This window comes from Phyllosticta citribraziliensis (assembly GCF_038025025.1).
Source record: "Phyllosticta citribraziliensis strain CPC 17464 chromosome Unknown J3D65scaffold_2, whole genome shotgun sequence".
Classification (NCBI taxonomy): domain Eukaryota; kingdom Fungi; phylum Ascomycota; class Dothideomycetes; order Botryosphaeriales; family Phyllostictaceae; genus Phyllosticta; species Phyllosticta citribraziliensis.
This window is the reverse complement of record NW_027117339.1, coordinates 920,896-939,071: the sequence shown is the minus strand read 5'-3', so window position 1 is coordinate 939,071 and position 18,176 is coordinate 920,896. Positions and strand designations below refer to the sequence as shown.

At 57.7% G+C, this 18,176-nt stretch overlaps 7 protein-coding genes across 7 annotated transcripts; 3 read left to right on the top strand and 4 right to left on the bottom strand.

The window, feature by feature from the left end:
• The first annotated feature begins 1,172 nt into the window (after nt 1–1,172).
• On the top strand, nt 1,173–2,218 carry J3D65DRAFT_207755 (uncharacterized protein). The gene is made up of 2 exons (XM_066794469.1): nt 1,173–1,953; nt 2,119–2,218. Exon 1 carries the CDS (start codon nt 1,275–1,277, stop codon nt 1,770–1,772), a length of 498 nt encoding a protein of 165 aa, XP_066658553.1. The 5' UTR covers nt 1,173–1,274; the 3' UTR covers nt 1,773–1,953; nt 2,119–2,218.
• J3D65DRAFT_207788 (uncharacterized protein) lies at nt 2,193–3,568 on the bottom strand. The gene has a single exon (XM_066794470.1). It carries the CDS (start codon nt 3,466–3,468, stop codon nt 2,500–2,502), a length of 969 nt encoding a protein of 322 aa, XP_066658552.1. The 5' UTR covers nt 3,469–3,568; the 3' UTR covers nt 2,193–2,499.
• Nucleotides 3,569–6,261: 2,693 nt separating this feature from the next.
• J3D65DRAFT_207739 (uncharacterized protein) lies at nt 6,262–7,020 on the bottom strand. Its single transcript, XM_066794468.1, has 3 exons — nt 6,837–7,020; nt 6,604–6,781; nt 6,262–6,509 (listed from the first exon to the last, which is right to left on the bottom strand). Exons 1-3 carry the CDS (start codon nt 6,867–6,869, stop codon nt 6,343–6,345), a joined length of 378 nt encoding a protein of 125 aa, XP_066658551.1. The 5' UTR covers nt 6,870–7,020; the 3' UTR covers nt 6,262–6,342.
• Nucleotides 7,021–7,929: 909 nt separating this feature from the next.
• Nucleotides 7,930–8,765, top strand: J3D65DRAFT_207631 (uncharacterized protein). The gene is made up of 2 exons (XM_066794466.1): nt 7,930–8,311; nt 8,362–8,765. The coding sequence occupies exons 1-2, from the start codon at nt 8,043–8,045 to the stop codon at nt 8,636–8,638; spliced, it is 546 nt and encodes a 181-aa protein (XP_066658550.1). The 5' UTR covers nt 7,930–8,042; the 3' UTR covers nt 8,639–8,765.
• A 1,282-nt stretch (nt 8,766–10,047) lies between these two features.
• On the bottom strand, nt 10,048–11,634 carry J3D65DRAFT_664662 (uncharacterized protein; the record flags this gene model as incomplete). Its single annotated transcript, XM_066802758.1, has 4 exons — nt 10,048–10,302; nt 10,370–10,483; nt 10,617–11,561; nt 11,614–11,634. The coding sequence occupies 4 exons, from the start codon at nt 11,632–11,634 to the stop codon at nt 10,048–10,050; spliced, it is 1,335 nt and encodes a 444-aa protein (XP_066658549.1).
• A 1,174-nt stretch (nt 11,635–12,808) lies between these two features.
• Nucleotides 12,809–14,819, bottom strand: J3D65DRAFT_207494 (rhizopuspepsin-1 precursor). The gene is made up of 2 exons (XM_066794465.1): nt 14,129–14,819; nt 12,809–14,023 (listed from the first exon to the last, which is right to left on the bottom strand). Exons 1-2 carry the CDS (start codon nt 14,546–14,548, stop codon nt 12,914–12,916), a joined length of 1,530 nt encoding a protein of 509 aa, XP_066658548.1. The 5' UTR covers nt 14,549–14,819; the 3' UTR covers nt 12,809–12,913.
• Nucleotides 14,820–15,551: 732 nt separating this feature from the next.
• J3D65DRAFT_613138 (uncharacterized protein) lies at nt 15,552–16,915 on the top strand. Its single transcript, XM_066799087.1, has 3 exons — nt 15,552–15,920; nt 15,990–16,286; nt 16,354–16,915. The coding sequence occupies exons 1-3, from the start codon at nt 15,699–15,701 to the stop codon at nt 16,588–16,590; spliced, it is 756 nt and encodes a 251-aa protein (XP_066658547.1). The 5' UTR covers nt 15,552–15,698; the 3' UTR covers nt 16,591–16,915.
• Nucleotides 16,916–18,176: the final 1,261 nt, after the last annotated feature.

The window sequence follows — 18,176 nt, the reverse complement described above, 5'->3', positions numbered from 1 at the left end:
TGCACCGTCGCCGTGGGAGCTGGATAGCTGGATGGTCCGAGGGCGAAGAGTGGGATGGTTGCAAGATGAGCGAGGGGCGCACCGAGGCTGGAGATAAGCTCACAGTGGCTGCGACGACGTCTCTCATTCCAGACGGGCGTGGATGACCTGTTGAATTCCTGAGAATCAGAATGGGGACAGGGCTGAGGGAGTTGAGGATGGGTGTTGTCGTGGTGGTGACGGTTCATGCCGTGTGACTGGGCTGTGGGCGTGGGAGCAAGTGGGAGGATTGTCCAGGAGGCTTGGCGGCTTGCGGCGTGATATTTGACGGCGGGCACCAAGGAAGCGGTAGCGTGTGGCTAATGCAGGCAGAGTGAGTACATTGCGCATGTATGTAATAAGTTGAGGATTTTGGGCGGGCGACATGGGACATGGCGGGCTGGCGGCTGGCGGCTGGCGGCTGGCGTGAGCTGGCCTGATGGGCGAGAGCGAGAGAGAGAGGCAGTGGGTGGAAAGATGGCAGCGAGAGAGAGAGGACGGCAGCCAAGAGAGTCGAGTCGAGTCGAGTCGAGTCGTGGTGTCGGCCATGAAACACCTCAGAGGAATAACTGGCGCCGCTCGCGCTACGACCAAAATAATAAAACGCAAAAAAAAAGAGAAAATAAAAAAGAATAAAAAAGTGAGAGAAAAAGAAAAAAGTGATTGCCGTGGCCTGGCGGCAGATCGGGGCAGGGGCAGACCTGGTGTCTTTCTCTGCCCTGCCCTGCCCTGCACCCGGACTCTCCACTGCACCCACTGCACCCACTGCATCCATCCACCTCACCCTCTTCGCCCTTTATGCAAGTTGATCCGGCCTGCACCTGCACCTGCACCTGCGCATGCCCTGCCCTGCCCTGCCCTGGCTCTGGCATTGCGACTGGGTGCCTGCTTCTGCCTTCTGCCCGAATGGGCTCACACACACCTCAGCACCTCTCACTGACCTGCAGCGCACGCCCGCCCTCGCCCGCCCTGATTGGCCTCCGCCCGACTCGACCAAAGCCACCATCTTCATACAAGAGAGCTGCCTCCCCTCGCCATCTCCCGCCTTCATCTCCTAGCCCCAAGCTACACCCGCACCTGTCCATGAGCCAATTTTCCTTCCTCATTGCGCTCCCTCTGACAACATCGCCTGCCTGAGCACATCATCTCCACCCGCCTTTGACTCATCCAAACACCTCTCCGATATATTCCCCCCCCCGCTCCCGCCTACAATCTCTCCCACAACCGCAACCACAACATCAACATCCAATTACACAATGGCCGCCGAGTGGTCCCACGACTTTTGCCTCACCTGCGACAGGCAGATTGAGACTGGCGCCTACTGCTCCCAGGCCTGCCGTCTCGCTGACCTCGACAAAGCCGCCGACTTCACCACAAACACCTCGGCCCCCTCCTCTTACGCTTCATCAACCGGCGGCACTCCTACCGGCTTCTACCTCTCTTCGCCCTTGAACTTCAAGACCTCGTCCGCCCGGGACTCGACTCCAACCAGTCCAAGCTCTGCCTCGCCGAGACAGCAATCCTACTTCTCCCACGCCTCCTCGCACTCGACATCATCATCATCATCATCATCCTCCTCCTCGACTCTTGGCGAGAACCGCCTGCTCACGCCCTCGTCCTCGCAATCCTCGCTCAACTCCATGGCCTACCCCGCAACCCAAGGCTTGTCCGCACAAGCCGCCAACGAGTTGAGAAGTTATGCCCACGCCTTCGACCAGGTGCGCGACATGCGAAGACGGAAACAGTCGGCCTAAGCCCGTCGTTTCGAACACCTCCCGATCCTCCCGCAGCCAAGCCCTACGTCAGGCCTCTTGTTTGAAACCCCCGACGGCCTTGCGCTGCTGGAGTCCTTCTGGCATGTTTCGCCTTTGCTTCGAACCTTCTACGCCCTGCTTGTTGTGGGCCCAAAACTCTAGCTGCCGTCGCCGCCGCAAGGCACGGCCGCTCGCTTCTTCGAGGACACACCTCGCAGCCTCATCTTATTGTTCTGCATTAATTGCACTATAATGGCCCATCGACTCTCTGGTGTCGGCTTTCTCCCTCTTCAAGCATTGCTCCTTGGTGCATGCACACGAAAAAAACACAAAAAGTTTGGGCAAGACACGGACCCGCCTTCCCCAACACACATCTATCAGGAGTTGTTCTTCTTCGACACGAGAGGCTTGCAGTGTGTCCCTCTACCAAAAAAAGTTTCGTCTTTTCTACTTGTTGACCTCGACATGACTGATCAATCTTCTCTCTTCTCTTTGTGGTCGATGCCAGGGGTGAAGGGGCGGTGAGAGATGTTCCCTCTGCTTTATTGTTTGGCCTCTTGGTGGGTTACTCTGGGATTAGCGCGGTGTAGGTATCACGATGGTTTGGGACTGGTGCTTGGGATGCATTGCCACGGCAGGGCTGGGGACTGGTTTGTCACAAATGGTCAGGAGTTCATGTGCAGTCTTTTGTTGTTCCATCATGGCCATGGTGGTCTCTCCCATCAGTTCATGTTTCCAGGTTAGAGCCAACGGACTCTGGAGCGCTATACACTGTCAAGTGTATGTAGGCGCGAACAAGCGGGCAACAAGCCCCCTTTGAAGCAAATGAAAAAAATTTGAACCCAAAAAGCAATGCCTTGGTCGACGGTGCACCTGCGGATTTGAGACATGGAGCCCTCTCCCCACATCGACGTGACGGTGGCGTGAAGGACAGTGTGACTCTGGGTGGGGTCGTCCCTGACAGCACCGACGACGAGTTCCCGCGGTAGAAGCAAGCACAACTATGACGACGGAACACGATGCACAAATCCCTCCAGACTCCCTCCATCAAGTCCCGTGTGGGCGAGCGGTGAAGTCCCCCACACGTTCCTTGCACATCGCATCGTCGCAGGTGACGAGCCCTGCGCTGAGACGGCCCTGTCACGCGCACGCGGCGAGCGATTTGCAATTTCTCTGCTGCCCTCCCCTCGTCCAAGCCCAAGCCCACAGCCACGGCTGCTTGTCCCTGGCACTGGGCCTCCGCTCTCCCCACCCTCATCGAGACACAATGTATATATTCGCCACCACTACCAAATGGCGTGCAGCAATGTCGACGGTGGCGTGCGGAGCGGCCAGCGAGCGATTGGCCGCCTTCGCTGAGACAAGGCCGGGACAAGGGTCGGGCAGATTTCCCGCGACCTTGGTGTCCGCATGCCCTGCCTGAGCCTGGCTGTGTGTGGTGGGCAGTGGGCTTGTGCTCTGGTTGTCGTCGTCGTCGTCGTCGTCGTCGTCGTCGTCGTCGTCGTCGTCGTCGTCGTCGTCGTCGTGGCCCCTTGGTTGGATGTAAGAATGACGGCACTCGCAGTCGCAGTGCAAGGCTAGGCGTCCTGCTGCGCTGCGCTGCGGGCAGCACATCATCAATGCCACGGGCAACGAGCGATTGGGCCACGGCAGACGCAGTCTGGTGACTTGGTTCTGTCGTGGAAAACAGACCCATAGTAACCACACATGGAGCAATCGAGCAATCGAGAGCAATCGAGCAGCCAGGAGAAGGGCCCCGAAACCGAGCCAGTCAGAGGCGCCAGCCAGCCCAGGGCAGCGGCCCGTCGCGGGCCTCTCCTCCAACCTAACCCTGACGCTCCCGAGCACGCGTCCGAAAAGCTGCGCAACAAAAGGTCGCGTCGAGGTCACTCACACCACCGCCCATCTGTGCTCGTTTCATCGCTCCGACTTCTTCACGTCACTAAGTATACGTCGAGCCACTCATGGCCAGCCACGCCCTGCGCCAATGGCATATCCACAAACATCAACAACAACAGCGCAACAAAGACTCGGCTGGGCATCATCAGGAACAACCTCCGCCGCTCCTTTGCCGTCGACATCACTTCTCTTGGCCGCCGAGCACCTTGTCTAAATACAGCAATTCTCTTAGTCAAGCCACGGTGCTGCTCCCCACACTCTTTGCTGTTCCATCGACTACCTCCATGTCCGCGCAGTAGTCTGGACCGCCAATTGCTGATGATGAGCTGTCGCCAACGACATCATATCCATGGCCAAAACAATAGCATTCGCAGCGCGCACCCACTTGTATCCGCCGGACCCACGTCCTTGTAGCTCTGGACATGTGCTGAGCAGGGAGCTACTCATCTTGCAGCAGCTTTCCCCTCTCCAAGCCTTGACTGCCCACACGCCTGCGACGACGCCCCACGTCATCGTGCTCACGGACGGGCCGCCAGCAGCCTGCTCGTCATTTTCATGGCCGATGTCTTCTTGATGCCGCGCAAATTTTCGCTCGCCATCTACGTACACCATCGATGCTGGGGGACGGCTCGACTCATCTCCAGTGCCAATCCCTCCTCTCCGATGTCGCCCATTTCTCGTTGCTCTCCAGCAAGGAACATGGTCGGACAGATCCGGCTCCCAGGGACAAACTCTCAGCGCCGAATTCCGGAGCGCAAGCGCAAAAGAGGGTGTGCGATGGTGACTGGGGGGCAATTTGCGCGTACAGTCTGTACCTTGAGGGTCTGCCAACTCTTTTTTTTTTTTTTTTTTTTTTTCGTGCTGAACAACCTTTTTGCGTCACAGGAGCGCTAGTCAATCGCGATGAGAGGCTGCCAATCGAGCCGCGCTCCCAAAGCGGCGGGATTCTGTTACAGTTTTAGTCCCTGGCTTTGACCAGCTGGCCGTGGCTCCGGTACGCAGGATCCGTCACTCACCATAGACTTTTTTCTGTTGATTGATGCCCTACCGACCAATTCACAAGCTGCGCGCTTGACCGCCTTGTCCGTCCGACGGGACGTGTCCTGTTGTCCAGATGTGCTGGGTTGGACTCTCTGGCCACCCCTTTCCGACACCGCCGCAGTTTTGGCTTTTGGCCCTGCTGCTTGTGCTTGCTGCTGGGCCCGTCCGACTGTTCCCGCGCGCGCCCCCTCCCACCACTATTACATAAGCCCGGCACCTATCACCATCCGCTGCGGGAGCACGCCTTCAGGTAGTGACTAGTGCCCCTGGATTCGGGTTCACAGAAACGTCTAGCAGCAGCGCAATGACGGTAAATGAAAAAGGAAAAAAAAAAAGAAAAAAAGATAGCAACAGGAGGCTCGCTCCGCTGTTGCTCCGTCGCCCACACTCCCTCGGCCGATCCCGGGCTCGTATTTCACAAAGTGTTGTGCAACGCCGACAAAAAAGTTTGTTGGAACTCGGGAGAGGAGAGAGGGGCGACTATGTACAGTACCTAGACGCTGGGTTGGCTTACCGCTGGATTCTTGCAGCACAGGACGGACGAGGGGCAACATTCGGGATACCTACAGAGGAGAGCACAGCACCGCATACATGGCACAGCGCAGCGCAGAGCGCGCTTTGGACCCAAGCCGAGGGACGATTTTTCCGATTTAGAGTTTGGAAGCGCGCAGCAACATGTCACGAGACGGAACCGCCGACAGCAAGACATGTTGGTAGGTAGCTCGCTAGCCGCAGAGGGTATCGCCGTTTGGGACGACTCTTTGTTGCTGTGCCTCGCAATCTCCATGATGTGCCTACCCGTCGTCGCTCATCATTCGACCAACACCAATCACACTCTTTGATCAGATTGCCCCGACAGACTCTCTGTGCGCTGCAACATTCCTCTCCTTTGTGCCCTCTCACTTTCCATGCGCGCTCGTCGTCAGCTGGAAGGAAGCAAGAGTTCCGAGTCCTACGTCAAATCTGCCCCCTTTCCTGTCTCCCAAAATTGACAGCAGCACGTAGTGGCCATCATGCAGAACGTATCCATAAAGATTGCGCCATTGTGTCTGACTGACGCCTCTTGATCCCCGACCCAACCCCGACGACGAAGAGGTTCACGAAAAGAATGAGCGGGACGGGACAGACCAGCAAACTTGCGAGTCCAGACTCGAGACTGCAGCGCCTGTGCCTACACACGTCCATCTACAAACAACCCCCCAACCCACTTGCCGCTGTGCCCCCCTTGGATAGGTCCTTCTCATTTCATCCATCGATGACGATACTGATGCCGGCCGCCATACACGCCTCAGGCTGCGCCAGCGACGCCAAGCGGTGTGTGTGTGTGTGTGTGTGGATTTTGCGCACAACACGGGGGGGCACGGAGGCGGAGGGGGGCAGAGAGGGGGGCCAGGAGGGCATCAACGACGGCGACGCCCGGTTGTGCACGCTCGCCCCCGTCGGAACCCGTGGCACAAGTTCCGCATGACGGCGGGACCGCCGCCGAGTGTGCGCGGGCACCAACCTCCTCAATGCCGTCCGTTTCTCCACTCTGCTGGTCCAGCGCGGCGGGTCGCCGTCGTCGTCGTCGACTGACGAGCAGGCAAGCAGGCACGCAGGCGCTCTCTCTTAGGCCAGCGGGCCAGGCGACTCATGCCAGCGGAGCCCATCCACATCCCTCCCCTTCCCCCCGCGCTTTGGGATCGCCCGGCCCCGTGCGATGCTCTATTAATTTTTTTCGTCGCCGCGTCGGTAGTGCCTGCCCTGCTGCGGAGCTGCGAAGCAGTAGGTCGGTACGTGTATGGTACGATGATGGTGCTACGGAAGTATTAGCGATTATTCCTTCATTCCAAGCTCCTCTGTTATGGTGGCGCACAAGCAACGGTAGCAGGAATTGAATCGAGTTACTCACGATGGCCAGTGTCGTCCAAAAAGGAAAGCTGAAGAGAAACTTTGCAGATAGTGATAGGGCGGCACGGCACTTCCATTTCACCCCCAAAACAAACAGACGAAAACGGGATCAACGGAAAAGAAGAAAACCTCGTCTGGAGGCACAGCACAGCACCTAAAAAAGCCAACAAGCGAGCGCGCAGCAGTAGTGTCAGATCAGTCAGACGACAACGGAGATGATGATGGAGACTCTACTCTCTGACTCCAACAATCCACCCATTCCTCCATTTCGCATCTGCCCACTTTCTACCAGGGACGGAAAAGATACATGGCAGTACCCACCAACGGCGGGGCCCCAAGTCTCGCGTCTCCAGCCTCGGAGAGCCCTGCTGGCCTGACATTGCTGCTGCCGCTGCCGCTGCTGCTGATGATGATGAGCTTCTTCCCCCCTTCCCCCCCCCCCCCCCCCCCCCCCCCCCCCCGCATCGCACCACCAACAACGAACCGGCTCCCCTTTTTCTCTCCGGCTCTCGCCAGCCCACGCCTCTCCGTGTGTCGCCCTGGCTGGCTGGCAGCTGGCTAGCTTGGCCCGTTGGATTGCCGCCCCCCTTTCCCTGCCCCTTGTCTCCATCGGTTCCTGGCGGCTGTGGCGGGGGGCGTAGCGGTCCCGCTTACCTGTTGTTTTTTTTCTCTTGTCTTTTGGCTTGTGTTACCCCTGCCTGTCTGCCTGCCGTCCCCGCCACATTTGTACATCCTGAATTTATTTTTTCGAAATGTGCATTTCGACACGTGTGGATGCATCTGGATGTTGAATGCGGATTGAACGTTGGCTTGGAGGATGCGGTCGAGTGATGGCCGTCAATTGTGTAAGCTAACCCACCACAAGTAAGCAGGTATGCCGCCGTTTTTTTTTTTAATGCCATGTACATGATGCCTTGTTTCCAGGCCTATCTTCTCAACTAACACTATCTAGAGCCTGAAATGCCTGAAGTAGCAGTGTGGCTGGGCTATGTACTTACATACCACTAATGCGCCACAGCTGCCGAAGCGTATACTCCACCATACACGCAAACCACCGCTACCATTTCACACAAAATCAGCTCAATTCAACTCTCCTTGCTACAACGCATCGCTCACCATGCCCCCGCCGCCGCCTCCCCCGGTTCGCTCGCACTCCACGCTCCCTCCAAATTCGCTCACCACCACCACTACTCGTGTCCCCCGTCCGTCCCTGACTAACGCCAACCCACCCCCGCATGCATCCACCCCCGTACCTGTCTGCCCGGGTCCCTGACGCTCCGGCAGCCAGCCAGCCAGCCAGCCAGCCAGCCACCTAAAACTCCCTGGATCAGCTCTTTTTGGACCGAACGGACAACTAGACGGACGTACGGTCTCGGTCGGTCGGACTCGCGGCGTCGCCGACTGCCGTACTGTACGTGCTCGTTGGCTGCTGGCTGCTGGATGCTGGGGGGTTCCGACGGATATAAACGGAGCTTTCGGGTTTTCTGCCTGCCTGCCTGCCTGCCTGCCTGCCTGCCTGGCGGTTTCGTCACTCGCTTGCTGTCTTTGGCAATTCTTGCGCCATGGCCTTCTTCTCACCCCGTACTATCACATCTCCTGGTGAGCGAGCGACGGACGGGGAGCGAGCAGGCGAACATAATGACCTGGAGACGTTTCCGTCGTCTCCACATCTTTGTCGTCGTCACTCCACAGAGAGAGAGAGACAGCATGTACTTCCTCACTAGCAGACGACAAGCGGATAGACACCAACCGCACAAAGCCAGCTAGCTAGCCCGCCATCTCACCCCAAGCCTCCCTCCAGTCAATCCGTCCATTGTCTCTGTCCACGCACGCAGGAACGCACACACTCCCGCCGCTCCCCGCAGCACGACACGACTCAACACACCCGACGTACCGAGTTTACCGACCGAGCCTCTCCACCCAGCCTGACTCGCCATGGCCATCAATCATTGCTCTGCTGGCCTTCTAGAAACAAAACAAAATTCCTCGCCTGCCAACAGACTCACCGGTGCCTCCGCACGGCGTCCGTGTGTTGACTGATCTGTTGACTGATCGTCAGGGAGAGACCGAGAGAAAGAGAGCGAGGGGGGGGTTGCCGCGGCGGCCGCGGCTGGGGCTGAGGCTGATCAGGCGGCTTTTTTGCTAACTGACTGACTAGCTAGCTGCCTTTTTTTCTTTCTCTGCTGCTTTGTTGGCACGACGCGCGAGTTGTGAGGTGTGAGGTATGTATGAGGTGTCTTGTTGTTGTCTCTCCGCAAGGACCCGGATATGGTGGATGAGCGATGAGTGATGAGTGATTTACGGACAGCTGCGGCCACAGCCAACACAACAAACACGTATGGATGGGCTATGGTCATGGCGGATGATGAGCGGCGGGTGGCAACTGGCAAGGCAGTAAAAGGGCAGCGGATAATGGCGAGTCATGCCGTGAGCGTCTTTCTTTTTTTTTTTTTTTTTCCTTCTCAATTTTTTTTGTCTTTTCGCTTTGGCTCTCGGGTGCATGAGATTGTGGACAGCTGCGCTAGCTGTTGCATGGAGCAATCAGTCCGATAGTGGTCATTTAGCCACGGGATGTTGACGAAAGGAGCTCCCTCAGGGGGGCAGAAGGGGGAAGCAGGAGATATCTCAGCATGGCAGTCGAACGTGCCCGTTTTCGCTCTTTTCTCTCAGTGGACGTTTGGAATGCAGTCTTCTTGCGACCAAAGTGGCATACATGAATGAGAATTGACGAGTTCTATGACCACCCCTGAAGATGACGACTGGCGAGCTCCAGTGGAAAAGGAAGTCAATCTAGCACGTAGGATTTCTCTTCGGCTCTCCTCTCTTCTTCTCTGCCCTTTTGTCAGCTGCACGTTTGTATCCTACAGCCAACACTTCGCTCCAAGTCCAACGTGTTTACAGTTCATCCTTTGTCTTTCCTGCAGTGGCCATACCATCAACAAGGCTCATGGAATGCTCAGTTGCGGCATCTCTGTCCAACTTTCGAGGAGCTCCCGACATCTGCCAAGCACGAGAATCACCACAAAATTACGAGTGAACAGTTAGGAGAGAGAATTATACAAAGCGGTCCAGGCCCACCAATCTATGGACGAGCACGACGCGCGCAAGATGACGGGACACTTTACTCCCTAATCGCTTCTGTACCCATGTATTGCACATTGAACATGTTCGAGACCCAGGACGCGCCCACTCATACTCGAAACATGAGGGATGGACCGGACCGGGCCAGACCCTACCGCTCTGAGATTACAGGGCGACTTGGATCAACAACACCGGTCGAGACAAACCGCACTCACCACTGCTCGTTCGGCAGACCTACACGTCTATCATCTACCCGCCTACCCGTGGCCCAAGCGAAGGAAACAGTCATCATGATCCGATGTGCCCTGCCCCGACGAACAGCAGCGCCGCCGTTGCTCGCACAGAACCCGACCTTCATCGCCTATCACGCCGCGACGTTGGCCGCGGGAAGCATGCGCGCCAACCACGCCGCGACGGCGTCGACGTCGGACGGCGACACGGCTGAGGAGCGCTGGTCGGCGTCAGACGCACCGGCGAGCAGGAGCGGCCGCCAGTCTGCAATCTGGTGGAGCGCGCGGCCCTGTTGCATGGCCAGCGTCACGGGGCCCGTGCTTGTGGGCAGCGAGACGGTGCTGCCGTCTTCGAGCACGCCGTGCCGGACGTTGAGGAATATGCGGGTCTGAGACGTGTTAGAGGGAGCGATTGGTTGGAGCTGGGGCCGTGAATGGGGTTTGGGATTGGCGTACCGAGGGAGATAGGCCTGTGGGCTCTGTTTGTGGTGCGGGTTCGTCGTCGTTTTCGCTTTCAGGGGGCACGGAGAGCGTGAAGCGCGGCGTTTGGAGATATGTCCAGTCGAGTGTCTTGAGTGTTTGCGCAGTTGCACGTCAGTCAACTAGGCCAGACGGCTGATACATCGACATGGCAGCAGTTCACGGCTCTCGGCCATGAAATGCCAGTGAAGGAGAGCAGATTGGTTGGACGGCAGAGACGCACCTTCATTTCCTCATACCCCTTCTTCACCTCTGGGTCCTGCAACTGCTCCTCTCCCACTTCAATCACTACCGTCTCTTCATCTTCCGCACCTTCTGCATCCTGGCTGTACATGTCTTTAAACTCGCGCCGCACCGCCTCCACAAAAGCCGTTTGGTCTACACCCACGTTAGCAACAGGCGACCGCACACTCTCGACGCCCTGTGCCCGGATGTACGGCTTCGCCGGCGCCCGCAGATACTGCGATATAGCAGCCAAGTGCGGCGAGGCGAGGAGACACGTGCCGTGATGCAGCGCGCGGCCTCTGGTCAGCTTGTATGCGCTGCCCGAGACCTTGCGAGGAGTACGACCATTCGAGACCGCGTCGCCTTTACTACTCGCTCCCTGAGGGTTTGAATGGTCGACAACGATGTCGTGTCTGGCATTGACGCGCGCGGCGCCCACTCCCAGCCCTCGCAATGCCCGCACCACCATCTCGCCGTGCTTGTCGCGCGTGAAGTCGTTGCTGGGGCTAATGACGCTCCAGTTGACGTTGCCCGCGTCGTGGAAGACTGCTCCGCCACCGCTCCGCCGCCGGACCAAGTCCACGTCTCCTAGTATCCCCGCCGCCGCCGCTTCCCCAGCCGCCTCATCCTCGTTTGCTCTGCCTGTGGATGGGGATCGCTGCCGCCGTAACCTCGCCAGGTCCACCTCTACCCATGGATTCTGGTTGCGCCCAATGACAACACACGGCCGGTTGATGTATGTGAAAAGGATGGCCGTGTGCGCCGCCGAGCGCGCGAGCAGCGCCGCTTCAATGGAGAGGTTGAGGTAGGGATCCGACGTCGTAGAAACGAAAATATAGGAGCGGCGGGAGGGGTTGGCGGCGACAAGCGACGAGACAGCGGCGGTGGGTTCCCGGGAAGAAGTGGTCGAGGATGAGGTCGGCGAGGCAGTCGACAACGCGCGCTGCGCGTGACGCGTTTGTCTAGGGCGCTGGTGCGCTCTCCCGTTTTGATACGAAGGCGCAGAGGCTCGGCATGCAGTCCGAATGAAGCGACAGGGTCCTCGTGTTGTTGTAGTGCCTGCTTGGCAGAGCGAAGTCTGGCTTGGCTCCGCGAATTGATGTTGGCGCGGACGCGACAGCCGCGGGAGGCGGAGGGACAAGCGTTGCATGCGAAGGGCGCTGGGCGGGTGGCGGCGACGTGGAAGCGGGTGCGGTTGGTAGGCTGGGAGGTCGGCAGCCTTCGAATTGGATGGTGAGTGGAGCGGTGGTTGGGGGTAGCGGAAGAAGAGTCCTGGGATTTTTTGTGAGTTTTTTCGTCCCTAGAATTGGCTCAAGATCTATTGGCGGAAAAGTGCAGCGGGCGGGCGGATCTGCCGCGGAGGCGGAGGCGGAGAATGCTAAAGTTGACCTACGCGCGGGTAGTAGCGAGGGCGAAGCTTTATTGGTGCATTTTCTATTTGGACTTGGATCTTTTCCTCTAAACAGATTGAGCGAAGAAGCAGTCCAACGGAAGTATCGAACTTGTGGGATTCCTTTTTCTTACTCGATAAGCAGGAAACCCAACCCATCATCAGGAACTGTGTGACCAGCGAATCCACGTTGATGAACAAATTATCTGACACGACATGTGCATTGTTGACAGCTTGCGAGGTGCCTCCGTAACTTGGAAATTGATGTTTTGTTTATTCTATGTACATTTTTCTTACTCTTCTTTTTCATCCACTCATCCATCTCTTGCTGTACATGCCTCCTCTTGGAAATTTGACTGTGTCTCACAGCCCTTCTTCACATCATCTGATATCGTCGCCTCTTCGTCACCCTAGCTTTCCTCACATGTTCCACTCCCTCCCCTGATTATCCCAGATTTCGCTAGATGTTGCTCCCTTAATCATATGAACATCCAGTCCGTCTTTGTGCTCTTGCAAGAGCACCGGGGCAAGTCCCGGCGTCTTTGGATTGTCGGCGGCTTGAGCTCGCTGATCCCTGCACATGATATAAGAGCACGGCGTCTCTTGCTTGCCTCTTATCATTTTGCTGCCCACGCCACATCAGCACACTCGCTTGTCGACCCGGTTTTCGCCTCCGCTAGCATTAGTAGATGGTAAATGGAAATATGGAGAGACAACAAAAGGTAGACCCGGTGGCCCTGAGCCGAGCGAGGCGTGCGTTGGGGATTTCCGAGTGGAGCATGGAGAAGCGAAGCCTGGTAGGCAACAAAGACCTCAATCGATTTTCGAGGTCCATGGAACGCCCTGCCTGGTTTGGAACACGTAATTGTGACTTCCTCGTCAACGCATTACATGACACCGCCAAACTATGCGACCACGCCCACGACCATTGCTCCGGCAAAGGCGGCACCCATAGCCCAGCTCCCGTGAGATCCACAGCCTCTGCTTCCAGCAGAATCGGTTGGCAGTGAACCCGGCGTTGATGTTGCCGCAGGACTCCCGATTGGGGTTCCCGGCGTCGAAGCACCAGGCACGACAATAGGTGGGACACTCGAAACCGACGTCACCGAACTATCAGAGACGGAGCCACTCGTAGCCGACGTGTCGGCCGAGGAAGAACCAGTTGACGAGGACGTTCCGGCAGAGGTTGAGGACTGGGTCTCGGCCGCGGAGGAGCTGGAAACAGAACTCGTTTGGGACTTGACGCCAAACCCGACGCGCGCATTGTCCTGATCATAGACGGAGTAGACGTTCTTCAAAAAGACGTCGCCAACAAGCCATTGCTTGTCTCCAAAAGTCTGGCGTGCGATGATGTTGCTTTGGCATATGCCATCTCCGACGCTGCCGCCGACCCAGTCGCGGGACGAAATGTCGTAAGCAATGTTGTTGAAGGAGAACTGCAAGCTTTGCGTTGTGCTGCACGGGATCGTGTACACCTCACCATTTTTGGAAGACTGCGGGACAAGATCGTGTATAGCGGCCGCGTCGTCGGCTGGCACAAGAATATACGAAGTGCCAGAGTCGATGATTGCGGTGCGACCAGACAGCCCGGCCGAGCTACCATCAACGGTTGCATCGTCAATTGGAATCTCCCAGAAGCCGCGGTCGTTGTCGATCGCATTGGTCCAGGCGAGCTCGCCATCGTAGCGAGCAGGATTCGGGGCGCCAAAGTTGAGCTCTCCATCTTGCGCGTCGGCGTTCCGCGACAGGTGCATACCAAAAACCTTGGCGTCAATAAGAGAGGCTTTGGAGAGGGCGTCGACAATGGTGCCTTCGGTCACGGACGAAGTCGTCTTGTCTGCGCGGCCGAGACCCAAGACGCCGTCAATGGGAAACGATTCGAAATCGGTCGACGTGTATCCAGCCAGGCCGAAAGTCATGGAAACTTTGAAACCGGCGATTTGGACGTCATCTTCTGCCAGGGTCCCATTAACCTGACCGCTCCCATAGGCGATGGAGAATGTCCCCGATTTGTCCTGGAAAGTTTTAGCTGCAGCTCGTGACCACTCATACTCATGCCTTATGCACGGGACCGGAACATTGGTGGAGGAGCGGCAGAGGCAAATAGGAATATAACTCACGTCAAGCGTACTTGAACCGGCACTACCCAGGGTGTTGTGCTTTTGGCAAGCGGTAGTGGAGCAATCAGCTCCCATGACCCACGTGTTGGAGGCGGCCGTGTCGGCGAGCAAATAATATTCCGTGGCGTCGTCCCCAAACTTGACAGCGGCAAAGTAGGTCAGATCGGAGCCATCCTGATCCAAGGCGGCGCTGTCAGGGTGGGTCGGGTCGGTTGAGCTGACGACCTTGTACTGGTTGGCGCGTCTGATGGGTTGGCGGTGGATGTAGAAGCTAAGGGACCGAGCCGGTTGTGGGTTGGAGTTGGCGTGAGCAGGATCCGGGTGGGCAGCGGTGGCTAGGGTAGGATGGTACGGGTAGAAGGCTGTAACGACTGGCGACACTATGCATGCCAAAGCGCCAACTAGAGAGCGAAGATGCATTTTGGCTATGGAAGTGGAGTCTCGAGGTGCAATGCAGCAAAGCAGACCTGGAGAACAAGTTGTTCAAATAGCTGGGGAAAGGGACGAAGAAACAAAGTAAGAGAAACGCTTTGTGGACAAGAAGGCTGTGATGTTTTTGGCAATGTTTTGCACAACAGCAGCGGATTGGGAAGGCGGTCAAGCAGAGGTGCGAGTTGCGTAACGCGAGAGAAATGCAAGCGGCAAGGCTGGCTTGGTGACAAGGCGAGTGTGGACAGAGAAGAGAAGAAAGGAGGAGCAGAGAAGCAGAGAAGCAGAGAAGAGCGAGCGACAGCAACATCAGCGCGTCCAGGCCCATCGCCAGTGAGGGCAGCTTCAGCAGCGGGGCGTTGAAGGTGCATCGGTGCGTTGTCCTGGTGTGGCATAGGGCGTAGACCTTACAGGTACACATGGCGGTGGGGTGCAGCACGACGACAGGGAGGAGGGCGATGAGACGGCGTCGACTTCCCAAGACGGCAGTGTGGTGGTGAGTGAGGGCAGAGAGGGCAGAGAGGGAGCAGCCGCATGCACCGTGACGGCCTCCTGGTCTCCCTCTGGTCTCCCTCTGGACTCCCTCTGGACCACAGGGTGAAGCCATGGCGGCGCCCGCAAGCGACGGCCGGGAAGAGCCAAGGCTCACTCACGTGGGCGAGGCATCCCAGGGACGGGGAGCTGGATGGCGACGGCGACGGCGCCGTTGCTAGGACGGCCGTTTCTTATAACTCAGGTTAGCAGGCCACCGGCGGGGAGCCGACGTGCCAGGTGAATGTCGGGTGCGGTGGTCGTGGTGGTGAGATGATGATTCCAGGCGGGCTTCGGAGACCGACTACTGAGTCGTGACCCGGGCCCTGACACTGACCGCTGGCCCTCCGCTCAACAACGGGCCAGCTCGGACTGATCAGCTCTCACGCGTCTTACCTTATCGTCTGGAATGCTCCCGTGAAACCTTCATAAGCCTGCCTGCCTCCCTCCCCCCCGCGGCCATCCGTTTCCATCTCTCCTCTCTTGGCCCGCATCCTCTCGCTCTGTTCCCCTGCTTGGCCCACCTCACTTTCCCGCCTCCGCTGCTGCATCATCTCCATCCATCTACACATACTCGCTTCCCAACACTTCAATTGAACCCACCAACATCATGTCCGCCAGCAGAGCCTCCTCCATGCGGTCCCTCAAGTACCTGTCGTCCCATGGCAGGCAGGTCTGGGTCCGCCGTTTGCATTTGACCGGCCCTGCCGAGTACGCTTCGCCGCTGCTCGCATCGTCGGAGCGCCCCAAGGTCAACATTCCAAACGACGTGGCAGGTCTTCGAGCCGAATGCGCCCGCAGGAATCTGCCCACGGCCGGCTCTTTGGCTGAGGTTTGTTTTGACGTCTGCCGAGCATCAACTTGTCTAGAAAACAGCTAACCGTGGTTGCCGTTTCCGTAGCTTACCGACCGTTTGACCACCGACTTGCATGCTCGCGGCTTCAGCACCGCCATCGAGAAGGACAGGAAACGTCCTATTCCGTCTGCTGTTGACGCCGCCCCTGCCCAGCCTACCCGCCACTTCAACACCAGCCGTGTCCTCAAGGCCGTGAACGACAGCTCCACCATCGACTTTGCCTATCTCCCCGAGTCCGTTGCCGTTGACAGCCCCTCTGCCTTTCCCGTGCGCGTCCCGCTGCTCCCCCAAGTCAACTTCAGCTCACCCCGGGCCCAAGTGCTCGAGACCGAGACGCCAGAGGTGAGTTTATCAATTGCACCCCCTGAAACGAGTCCCCAAACGGCTGACGAGCAACCCCTCTCGCCAGCCTGCCCCCATGCGCCCCATCATCAGCACCGTCTCGGCCGACACGACCTACTTCCACCCGCCGTCCGCCCTGTCCGACGTTACGGACAACTCTTCCATCGACTTCCACGGCATCTCCGAGTCGTCGCTCAAACCCCGTGCCCCTTCTTCCAACGCCGAGGTCGCCGGCTTCAAGCAGTTCTGGAACGGCCTGCTTGACGACGTCTTCGGCCCCAAAACCATGCCGACTGCTCGCTGAAACCAACTGAATTGACATGAGTGATTGATTTCGGGAGATAGGCGCGTCTCAAAGTGGAATCAGAAAGAAAGTTGGCATATGGCTTTTTCAAATCTTTTCCTTGTGTTTGAAGTACCGGTGCTATGGTTGTCCGCTCGTTTACACCATCACCACCACTACCCCGCCGCTCGCTTGAAGTGCTCATGAGCTGGCTATCATGCTTGAATGAGCCCTGTGTAATCTGTCGTGCATTTCTTTGCTGCTCGGAGTACAATAGATTGAAATCCAAATCTGCAGATTCTAGAAATTTACAAAGTTAGTCGAAAAACCAAGCATCGAGAAAGACCCCCAGGGACGCCGGCCCTTGCCGCCCGCTCAACCCTGCACGTACAACCTCAACATAGCGATCCCCCTGTCACTCGCTCTCCCTGCTTCCCGGTCGGTCGGCTTGCTCGCTTGCTTGTCTCTCCCTCCCTCCCTACCTAGGCGTTGACAGCCACCACCACCACACACACCACCAGACTGTCATCCATCAATAATCAACACATTCGCTTCCACCCCGCAAGTGAGTCGCGTGCTTCACGCCAGAGGGGCAGCTTTCCATCTCGCGACGCCTCGCCTCGCCGGTGTCGGACGCGTTTTCGTCTCTGCCATGGCAGATTGCGGGGCGCCATCACACCACATGCGACCACCACCACACCACCTTCCATCATCCGAGTACATCATAAACCAGCGAGCAGCGAGATCCGCCGCGCCGGCTACTGGCCAGCACGCTGCTTGCTTGCTTGCTTGCTTGCTCCTTGGCAATAATGCTTAGTACATTAGCCATTAGCCACTACGGGGCTTGCATGCATCCTTTCAGGTCAGAGGGCACGAGGTACGTCTGTAGGCGCCATGTATGGTAGGTTGGGACAGTATGTAGGTAGGCTGGTTGGTAGGCTGGTGGCCACCACCACCACCACCACCACCACCATGCAGGCTTTCAACTGCGGCTAGTCTAGCTCTTCCGAGCTAGCTGTAGGTAGGTCGCTCGTTCGTTGGGTGGTTACTGGTTATTGCCATGCATGTCAGAGAGGTAGGTGGTCGCGTATCGCGCCAATCTGATGGTGCTGCGGCGCGAAGCTGCTGGCTGGCAGGCAGGCAGGCAGGCAGGCAGGCAGGCGAAAGGCGATGGCATAGGTATGGTAGGGCAGGGCTGGGTGGGGTAAGGTAGGGTGGGTCTGGTGATGTGTCTGGCTGGCTGGCTGGCTGGCTGGCTGGCTAGGTAGGTAGCCGGTTTGCGATGTAGGGAGGGAGAAGCTGTGTACATTCTGGCTAATACATAGATGCGTTTGGGTGTCGAGTGGTGTGGGTTGGTAGGTATGTAGGAGGCGAAGAGCTTGTTTCCTTGCTTGCTTGGTGCTTATTCGCCTTATTACTAGCTAGTTCAACTGGTAGTTATTTTGGTTGTGCGCCATGTGCACTTAATGGTTGGAGAAGGACGCTAGCGCGCTCGTGAGCATTCTCCCCGATTGCGCTGCAAGGTGGACGACTTGATGGCGAACAGGGCTGTGGAGGAAGAGGGAGTTTGGAACGAGCCTTGATTCCGAACGGAACAGGCGCCCCTT